The 10,985-nt window shown below is 45.3% G+C and overlaps 1 protein-coding gene across 13 annotated transcripts in view; it reads left to right on the forward strand.

Moving 5' to 3' along the window:
• The window catches only part of scrib (scribble planar cell polarity protein), a 482,984-nt gene extending 475,587 nt beyond the window's left edge, over positions 1-7,397 (forward strand). For all 13 annotated transcript variants that reach the window (XM_041183767.1, XM_041183772.1, XM_041183773.1 and 10 more), the window contains one exon: positions 6,847-7,397. In XM_041183767.1, the coding sequence (XP_041039701.1) occupies positions 6,847-6,992 (146 nt within the window). In that variant the 3' untranslated portion in view covers positions 6,993-7,397. The remainder of the gene's footprint in view (positions 1-6,846) is intronic.
• Positions 7,398-10,985: the final 3,588 nt, after the last annotated feature.

The following is a 10,985-nucleotide window of genomic DNA, read 5'->3' on the forward strand; positions in this document are numbered from 1 at the left end:
CAGGCCCTTCGGCCCTCCAAGCCTGCGCCGATCATATTGCCCATCAACTAAAACATTTTGCACTTCCGGGGTCTGTATCCCTCTATTCCCATCCTATTCATGTATTTGTTAAGCTGCCTCTTAAACACCACTATCGTACCTGCTTCCACCACCTCCTCTGGCAGCAAATTCCAGACACTCACTCCCCTCTGCATAAAAAACTTGCCCCGCACATCTCCTCTATAGTTTTCTCCTCTCACCTTAAATCCATGTCCCTTAGTAATTGACTCTTCCACCCTGGGAAAAAGCTTCTGACTATCTACTCTGTCCATGCCACTCAATTTTGTAATCTTCTATCAAGTTGCCCCTCAATCTCCATCGCTCTAGTGAGAAAAATCAGTTTCTCCAACCTCCCCTCATAGCTAATAACCTCCAGACCAGGCAGCATCCTGGTAAACTTCCTCTGCACCCTCTCTAATGCCTCCATATCCTTCTGGTAACGTGGCGACCAGAATTGCACGCAATATTCCAAGTGTGGCCTAACCAAGGTTCTATACAGCTGCAGCTTGACTTCCCAGCTTTTATACTCAATACCCCTGCCAATGAAGGCAAGCATGCCATATGCTTTCCTGACTACCTTATCCACCTGCGTTGCCACTTTCAGTGACCTGTGGACCTGTACACCCAGATCCCTCTACCCGTCGATGCACTTAAGGGTTCTGCCATTTACTGTATAATTCCTAATGCATTAGACCTTCCAAAATGCATTACCTCGCATTTGTCCGGATTAAACTCCATCTGCCATTTCTCCGCCTAAGTCTCCAACCGACCTATATCCCGTTCTATCCTATGACAATCCTCTTCACTACCTGCAACTCCTCCAACTTTTGTGTCGTCTGCAAACATACCAATTAGCCCATTTATACTTTCCTCCAAATCATTTATGTATACTACAAACAGCAAAGGTCCCAGCACTGATCCCTGCGGAACTCCACTAGTCACAGCTCTCCATTGAGAAAAGCACCCTTCCACTGCTACCTTCTGTCTTCTATGACTAAGCCAATTCTGTATCCATCTTGCCAGCTCACCTCTGATCCCATGCGACTTTACCTTCTGTACCAGTCTGCCATGAGGGACCTTGTCAAAGGCCTTACTGAAATCCGTGTGTATAACATCCACTGCCCTTCCATCATCGATCCATGATCTTTGTCACTTCCTCGAAAAACTCGGTCAAGTTAGTGAGACACGACCTCCCCTTCACAAAACCATGCTGCCTCTCACTAATATTCCCATTTGCTTCCAAATGGTTGTAAATCCTGTCACGAAGAATCTTCTCCAATAATTTCCCTACCACTGACGTAAGGCTCACCGGCCTGTAATTTCCTGGATTATCCCTGCTACCCTTCTTAAACAATGGAACAACATTGGCCATTCTCCAGTCCTCTGGGATCTCACCCGTAGCCAGTGAGGATACAAAGATTTCTATCAAGGCCCCAGCAATCTCCTCCCTCGCCTCCCTCAGTACTCTGGGGTAGATCCCATCTGGCCCTGGGGACTTATCCACCTTAATATTCTTCAAGACGCCTAGCACCTCTTTTTTGATCTCAACATGATCCAGGCTATCTACACTCTCTTCCCTAGAAAAATCGACCACTAAGTCCTTCTCTTTGGTGAATACTGATGAGAAGTATTCATTTAGTATCTCTCCCATTTCTTCTGGCTCCACACACAGATTCCCACCTCTGTCCCTGAGTGGGCCCACCCTTTCCCTGGCTACCCTCTTGCTTTTTACATATGTATAAAAGGCCTTGGGATTTTCCTTAATCCTGGTTGCCAGTGACTTTTCATGACCCCTTTTAGCCCTCCTGACTCCTTGCTTAAGTTTCTTCCTACTTTCTTTATATTCTCCACGGGCTTCATCTGTTCCCAGCCTTCTAGCCCTTACGAATGCTTCCTTTTTCTTTTTGACTAATCTCACAATATCCTTCGTTATCCAAGGTTCCTGAAACTTGCCATGCTTATCCTTCATCCTAGCAGGAACATGCCAGTCCTGAATTCTTATCAACTGACATTTGAAAGCCCCCCCCCCCACATGTCAGTTGTTGATTTGGCCACAAACATCCGCCTCCAGTCTAGATTCCTCAGTTCCTGCCTAATATTGTTATAATTAGCCTTCCCCCATTTAAGCACCTTAACCCGAGGACTCCTGTTATCCTTATCCACCACTACCTTGAAACTTACTGAATTATGGTCACTTTTCCCAAAATGCTCTCCTACTGAAACTTCGACCACCTGGCCGGGGTCATTCCCTAATACCAGGTCCGGTATTGACCCTTCCCTAGTTGGACTATCTACATATTGTCTCAGGAAGCCCTCCTGGATGCACCTTACAAATTCTGCACCATCCAAACCCCTAGCACTAAGTGATTCCCAGTCAATATAGGGAAAGTTCAAATCACCCACCACAACAACCCTATTGCTTTTACATCTTTCCAAAATCTGCCTACATAACTGTTCCTCAATCTCCCAACAGCAATTGGGAGGCCTATAGTAAACCCCCAACATTGTGACTGCACCCTTCCTATTCCGGAGCTCTACCCATATTGCCTCGCTGCATGAGCCCAATGAGGTGCCCTCCTGTTGTACAGCTGTGATATTCCCCTTAACCAGCAGTGCAACTCCCCCACCTCTTCTACATCCCTCTCTATCCTGCCTGAAACATCTAAATCCTGGAACGTTTATCTGCCAATTCTGTCCATCCTTCAACCAAGTCTCTGTAATAGTAATAACATCATAGTCCCAAGTACTAATCCAAGCTCTAAGCTCATCTGCCTTGCCTGTTATACTTCTCGCATTGAAACAAATGCATTTCAGACCCCCAGTCCCACTGTGTTCAGCAATTTCTCCCTGCCTGTCCTTCCTCTTAGTCCTACTGGCCGTATTCACTGGTTCCCAGTCATTTATTTCACCTGCTGACCTATTGCTCTGGTTCCCACCCCCTGCCATACTAGTTTAAACCCTCCTGAGCGACACTAGCAAACCTCGCAGCCAGGATATTGGTGCCCCTCCAGTTTAGATGCAACCCGTCCTTCTTGTACAGGTCCCACCTGCCCCAGAAGAGATCCCAATGATCCAGATATCGGAAACCCTCCCTCCTACACCACCTGTTCAGCCACGTGTTAAGCTGCACTATCTTCCTATTTCTAGCCTCACTGGCATGTGAGATTACGACCCTAGAGGTCCTGTTTTTTAACTTTCTGCCTAACTCCCTGAACAACCGCTGCAGGACCTCGTCACTCTTCCTGCCTATGTCGCTGGTACCAATGTGTACCACGACCTCTGGTTGTTCTCCCTCCCCCTTCAGAATGTCCTGTACCCGATCAGAGACATCCTGGACCCTGGCACCAGGGAGGCAACATACCATCCTGGTGTCTCTTTCACTACCTCAGAAGCACCTATCTGAGCCCCTGACTATAGAGTCCCCTGTGACAATTGCTCTTCTGTGCTTTGACCCCCCCCTGCTGAGCAACAGAGACAGCCGTGGTGCCACTGCTTTGACTACGGCTGTTGATTTCCCCTGTCAGGCCATCCACACAATACTCTAGCTGTGGACTAACCAGCATTTTATATCTCCCTGCCCTTACATTCTATGCCTTGGCTAATAAAGGCAAGTATCCCGTAAGTCGTCTTAACTGCCTTATCCACCTGTCCCGCTACCTTAAGGGACTGGTGGACATGCACACCAAGGTGCCTCTGATCCTAGGTACTTCCCAGGTTTCTATCTTTCATCGTGTATTCCCGTGCCTTGTTTGTCCTGCCCAAGTGCATCACCTCACACTTATCCGGCTTAAATTCCATTTGTCACTGATCAGGCCATCTGACCAGCCCGTCTATATCCTTCTGTAATCTAAGGCTATCCTTAGAAGAATGAGAGGTGATCTTATTGAAACGTAAGATCCTGAGGGGACTGAACAGGGTGGATACTGGGAGGATGTTTCCCCTTGTGTGAGAGTCTAGAATTGGGGGATACGGTTCAAAAACTGGGGTCTCCCATTTAAGACTATGGTAGGGAGTTTTATTTTCTCTCGAAAAGTTGTTATTCTGTGGAATTCTCTTCCATAGAGAGCAGTGGAGACTGGGTCGCTGAATATGTTCAAGGTTGAGTTAGACAGATTTTTGATCAGCAAGCGAGTTGAGGGTTATGGGGAAGACAGGAAAGCGGAGTTGAGGCTACAGTGAGATCAGCCATGATCTTAGTAGATGGCGGAGCAGGCTCAAGGGGCTGAATGGCCGACTTCTCCTCATTCTTGTGTTCTCACATTTCCCTGTATTAAATTCCATCTACCACTTGTCTTCCCATTCTGGTAGCCTATGCCTGTGCCGTTACAGGTGATAGCTATCATCCCCACTGTTCACTAATCCTCCAAGTTTGGCATCATCGGCAAATTTTGAATTTTTATCCCACATTCCAGGATCAAAGTTATTTGTGTATAGAGCAAAAAAAGCACTTCCCCTTGGGGAACACTGCTGTCTGCCATGCTTCAGTCTGAAAAATAACCATAGAAACTAGGAGCAGGAGGAGGCCATTCAGCCCTTCGAGTCTGCTCTGCCATTCATTATGATCATGGCTGATCATCCAACTTATTAGCCTGCTCCCGCTTTCTCCCCATATCCTTTGACCCGTTTTGGCCCAAGAACTATACCTAACTCCTTCTTGAAAACATACATTGTTTTGACCTTAACTACTTTCTGTGGTAACAACTTCCACAGGTTCACCACTACCTGGGTGAAGAAATTTCTCCTCATCCCAGTCCTAAATGGTCTACCCATATCCTCAGACTGTGACCCCTGGTTCTGGGCTCCCCCACCATCGAGAACATCCTTCCTGCATCTACCCTGTCTAGTCCTGTTAGAATGTTATAGGTTTCTATGAGATCCCCCCCTCATTCTTCTGAACTCCAGTGAATATAATCCTAATCGACTCAATCTCTCCTTATATGTCAGTCCCACCATGCCAGGAATCAGTCTGGTAAACCTTCGCTGCACTCCCTCTATAGCAAGAACATCCTTCCTCAGATAAGGAGACCAAAACTGCACACAATATTCCAGGTGTGATCTCACCAAGGCCCTGTACAATTGCAGCAAGACATCCCTGTTCCTGTACTCAAATCCTCTCGCTTTGAAGGCCAACATATCATTTACCTTCTTTACCGCCTGCTGCACCTGCATGCTTAACTTCAGCGACTGGTGTACAAGGACACCCAGGTCTCGTTGCACATTCCCCTCTCTCAAGTTATAGCCTTTCAGATAATAATCTGCCTTCCTGTTTTTGCTACCAACATGGATAACCTCACATTTATCCTCATAATACTGCATCTGCCATGCAGTTACCCACTCACTCAGCTTGTCCAAATCACACTGAAGCATCTCTGCAACCTCCTCACAGCTCACCCTCCCACCCAGCTTTGTGTCATCTGCAAATTTGGAGATATTACATTTAGTTCCCTCATTTAAATCATTAATATATATATTGTGAATAGTTGGGGTCCCAGCACCGATCCCTGCAGTACCCCACTAGTCACTGCCTGCCATTCGAAAAAAGACCTGTTTATTCCTACTCTGTTTCCTGTCTGCCAACCAGTTTTCTATCCATCTCAACACACTACCCCCAATCCCATGCAATTTAATTTTACACGCCAATCTCGTATGTGGGGCTTTGTCGAAAGCCTTCTGAAAGTCCAAATAAACCACATCCACTGGCTCCCCCTCATCAACTCTACTAGCTACATCCTCGGAAAATTCCATTAGATTTGTCAAGCATGATTTCCCTTTCATAAATTCATGCTGACTCTGTCCGATTCTGCCACTGTTTTCCACATGCTCAGCTATTAAATCTTTTATAATGGAGTCTAGAATTTTCCCCACTACCGACGTCAGGCTGACTGGTCTATAATTCCCTGTTTTCTCTCATCCTCCCTTTTTAAATAGTGGGGTTACATTAGCTACCCTCCAATCTGTAGGAACTGTTCCAGAGTCTATAGAATCTCGGAAGATGACCACCAATGCACCCAGTATTTCTAGGGCCACTTCCTTAAGTACTCTGGGATGTAGATTATCAGGCCCTGGGGATTTATCAGCCTTCAATCCCATCAATTTCCCCAACACCATTTCCCTACTAATACTGACTTCTTTTAGTTCCTCCCTCTCACTAAACCCTGTGTTCCCCAACATTTCTGGTATGTTATTAGTGTCCTCCTTTGTGAAGACAGAACCAAAGTATGTATTTAGTTGGTCAACCATTTCTTTGTTCCCCATTATAACATCAAGCTGCCACTGACCCTCCTATTGCATGAGCCTCAATTTTGTTAACTAGCCTTTTATGTGGTACTTTGTTGAAAGCTTTCTGAAAATCTATATAAAAAATTTAATTACATTAATCAAGAATGATTTACCTTTTACAAATCCGAGCTGCCTCTCCTTAATTGATCAAACCTCTCCAAATGTCTGTTAATTTTTATTGCCTGATTATTGTTTCTAAAACCTTGCTCACCACTGATGTTAAACTGACCAATTTACTTTGTGAGATCTTCTGTGTGAAATGGCTGCTGTATCTGCGTACGCAACAAAAATAATAACGCAATCCTTTGTTATTTATTTGCTTGTGAGATGTTTTGATGGAATTATCTAGTTTAATCTGGAGTGACATCGATCGCTGGTTTATGACCATTGAACTCTGGGAGGCCATAGTCAGGAACTGGACCCTTGTTTCCCCATAGTGGGACCCCTTGTGCTCCTTGACCACTTGTTGGCTTGACTTGCCCTTTGACCTCCTCTAACAGACTCTTTCTCTCTCTCTCTCTCTCTCAGTCGCCCGGCTTGGTGAGGACAGCGAGGAGATGGGAGACAACCGTCGGTTGCCAACACTGACCACTCTGGGCAATTCTGCCGCATACAGCCACAAGCGTTCATTGCAGCCTCATCTGCGGAGTGCAGAGACCACGGTGCCCACGTGAGAAAAGCGCTGGCAAAGGACCCATCGCCCTCCCAGCACCGAGTGCCCTCACTCGCACTTCACATCTTACAGACTCTGTGTTCTTTTCTGTTTTTAGGTGGATTGGATTTTAATTTCTGGCAGAGACTAATCCTGTAGGATTTTATACGGTTTTTAATGAGAAAGTGGGGTGGGGTTGGGGAGGGGGTTCGAGGCCCAAAGCTGCCTCTTGTAGTTTGATACTGGGCTGCAGATCTCCCCCATTGCCTTGCCAGCAGGATGTGGGGCTGTGTGTGGAACTGCAGTCTGATCCTAGTGCTTCATAGTGGTGGCAGATTGTGCATCTTGGAGTGTAGTTAATAAACTGGCTGGAACAAAAGCATGCATGGGCAAGGGGATAGGGCCAGGCTCCCAGCTGGAACCTCGCGTGGGGTGGGTGGGTAGGGGTGGCAGGGCAGTAGCAGAAGGTGAGGGCAGAGGCAGCATGAACCACGAGTCCTGCAGCCAAGCTTCCTACTCAACTTTGCGTTGAAGTCACCAAGCCCCGAGAGAGAGGAGTTCATCAACAGCCAAGGAGACCAAGGCTGATGGAGCTGAGAATCGGGGATTAGATTTAACCAAGAGGAACAGCTTCCCCTCCACCCCGCACCCTCTCTGCACTTTTGGGGGCGGAAGCAGTGATGGATAGACTCATTTTGACCTGCTACGGCCTGTCTACTACAAGGGGGCAGAGGGGGTGGGCCTGGGGAAGAAACCACAGTTAACACTAATAACATATCAGGGTCCGAGGAAGCTCCGAGATCCCAGATTCAACCCTGGGTGGTTCTGCTGAAATCAGGGACAGAGTCTGCATTCAGTAACTAATAGACAGACCAAAGGGGGTAGCTCTCATCGATCGAGGACATTGAACCCCCATGCATCTCCCTTGCTGGGGTCACCAGGTTGTAACATTCACAGGCAGGCGGGTCTAACCCTAACCCTCCTAACTAATCAGGGACTTTGGTCTGAGCACTAGAAGTTCAGTGATTGGGGGTGAGAGATGTCATGGGCTGCTTCCAGAATGGGAACGTCAATAGGTGGTCCTGGGAGCTCTCAGTGATGGGCCATGAGAGGTGAGGGTTGAGGGGGGCGGGGTTACCTGGGGCACTATCAGCCGAACCTTCCCCCTCCCTTTTTCTTGACGAGGTACGAAGGCAATGGATTGTCGTGGGGCTTTCTGTATAACACCCCCTCCCCCCTCTCCCTGTCATCCCTTTCCCAGTGATGGGCTGCAAGTTATATTGATTGATTGTTCTTTGTAGAAACCTTGTCCCAGATCCACATAGGTTTTGAATGTGCTGCTAATGAGGTGAATTTGGTAGAAATCATTTGGGGGTTATTCGCAGTAGGATTTTTTCAATCACTAACCGAATGGGAATTCTGAGTGATCGGGACAACTGAAAATGTTCCTCTGCTGGGTTTGATTTGGAATTATGAAACTGGACGGAGTTATCTATGGGAATCAGTGGCGATCCCTGGAGACAGGAGAGAGCCCTCAGTCACTACATTCAACAGGAGCAGCTCGCTGCTTCCTCTGGGCTGACAGTTCATCTCAGACTGGAACTAGTGAATTTATACAACCAAAGAAGTATATTTTGTGCTCCAGGGTTCATTAAAGTTTACTTTTCATTTTATAAATGACCGTGCCATTTTTCAGTGTTTATCTGGATTTATCCATTTCTAGCAGTGATTGCATTCGAACAGATTCCGAACTGACGAGCCATCAAGCTCAGCAGACTTATATGAAAGAAAGAAACATTTGCATTTATTTAGCAATATCTTTCACAAGTGACACCCATCCCAAAGTACAAAGTGCTTCACAGCCAATAAACTACCTATAGAGTGTGGTTGCTTTTATAATTGCAGCAATTTAGATAGAAATTACAAAAGAGAAACAGCCCAATATTTGGCCCAGCTGGTCCAAGCAATGATGCTTCACATGAACATCCACCCACCCCTCTTCACCTCACCTGATCAGCATACCCTCCTATTCCTTTCCCCCTTGTGTTATTCCAGCTTCCACTTAATGGCATATATTATTCACCCTAACCACTTGTGTGAAAGTGAATTTCACATTCTCACCATGCTCAAGGTAGAAAAAGGTTTCTCCTGCATGCCTGATTGAATTGTGCAATGAGAAGGGTTTAATTAATAATCTGGTTGTGATTTTAGGGAACAGTGACCATAACATGATAGAATTCTTCATTTGGATGGAAAGTGGAGTATCCGATCAGAAACTAGGGTTCTAAATCTTAACAAAGGAAACTACAAGGGTATGAGGCATGAGTTGGCTAAGATAGATTGGGGAACTTCATTAAAAGGCATGATAGTGAATAGGCAATGGTTAATATTTAAGGAACGAATATCTGTATTGCAATAGTTATATATTCCTTTCTAGTGCATTTAACACAACAGGAAAAGTGACCCAACCATGTCTAACAAAAGCAATTACAGATAGCATTAGATCCAAAGAGGAGTCATATAAAGTTGCTAGAAAAAGTGACAAATCTGAGGATTGGGAGCAGTTTAAAATTCAGCAAAGGAGGACCAAGAGATTGATTAAGAGGGGAAAAATAGAACATGCAAAGAACATAAAAGTGGACTGTAAAAGCTTCTATAAGTATGTAAAATCAAGATTAGTGAAGACAAATGTAGGTCCCTTACAGTCTGAAATGGAAGAATTTATAATAGAAAACAAGGAAATGGCAGAGGAATTGAACAACTACTTTGGTTCTGTCTTCGTGGAGGAAGACACAAATAACTTCCCAGAAATACCAGGGAACCAAGAGCCTAGTGAGGAGGAGGAATTGAAGGTAATTAGTATTACTAAAACAATAGTGCTGTAGAAATTAATGGAACTGAAAGCTGATAAATTCACAGGGCCCGATAATCTACATCCCAGTGTACTGAAGGAGGTGGCCATGGAAATAGTGGATGTGTTGGTTGTCATCTTCCAAAATCTTGTAGATTTTGGAACAGTCCCAGCAGATTGGAGGATGGCAAATGTAACCCTGCTATTTAAAAAAGGGTAAAATAAACAGTGAATTATAGATCGGTTAGCCTAACATCAGTAGTAAGGAAAATGCTAAAGTCTAATATAAAGGATTTGACAACAGGACACTTAGAAAATATCAATGGGATTAGACAAAGTCAACATGGATTTATGAAAGAGAAATCATGTTTGACAAACCAACTGGAGTTCTTTGAGGATGTAACTAGCAGAATAGATAAGGGAGAACCAGTGGATGTGGCCTATTTGCATTTTCAGAAAGCTTTTGATAAGCATGTGGGATTGGGGGTAATCTATTTGCATGGATTGAGAATTGGTTAGCAGGCAGGAAAGAGTAGGAATAAATGGCAGGCAGTGACATTTTTTATTCATTCATGGAATGTGTGTTAGGCCACCATTTATTGCCCATGCCTTGCTCAGGGTCAACCACATTGCTATGGGTCTGGAGTCATATGTAGGCCAGACCAGGTAAGGACAACGGACTTCCTTCCCTAAAGGGCACTAGTGAACCAGATGGGTTTTTACAACAATCAACAATGGTCATCGTTAGACTTTTAATTCCAGATTTTTTTTTGTTGAATTCAAATTCCACCACCCACCATGGCGGGATTCAAACCTGTGTCCCCCTCTGCACTAGTGGGGTACCGCAGGGATCAGTGCTTGGGCCCCAGCTATTCACAATATATATCAATGATTTGGATGAGGGAACCAAATGTAATATTTCCAAGTTTGCTGACAACATGAAACTTGGTGGGAAAGTGAGCGGTGAGGAGGGTGTTAAGGGTCTACAAGGCGATTTAGACAGGTTGAGTGAGTGGCCAAATACATGGCTGATGTTGTATGAAGTGGACAAGTGTGAAATTATCCACTTTGGTAGGAAAAACAGAATGGCAGAGTATTATTTAAATGGTGCTAGATTGGGAAATGTTGATGTACAAAGGGACCTGGGTGTCCTGGTACACCAAT

The sequence above is a fragment of the Carcharodon carcharias genome, chromosome 3 (assembly GCF_017639515.1).
Source record: "Carcharodon carcharias isolate sCarCar2 chromosome 3, sCarCar2.pri, whole genome shotgun sequence".
Lineage (NCBI taxonomy): Eukaryota > Metazoa > Chordata > Chondrichthyes > Lamniformes > Lamnidae > Carcharodon > Carcharodon carcharias.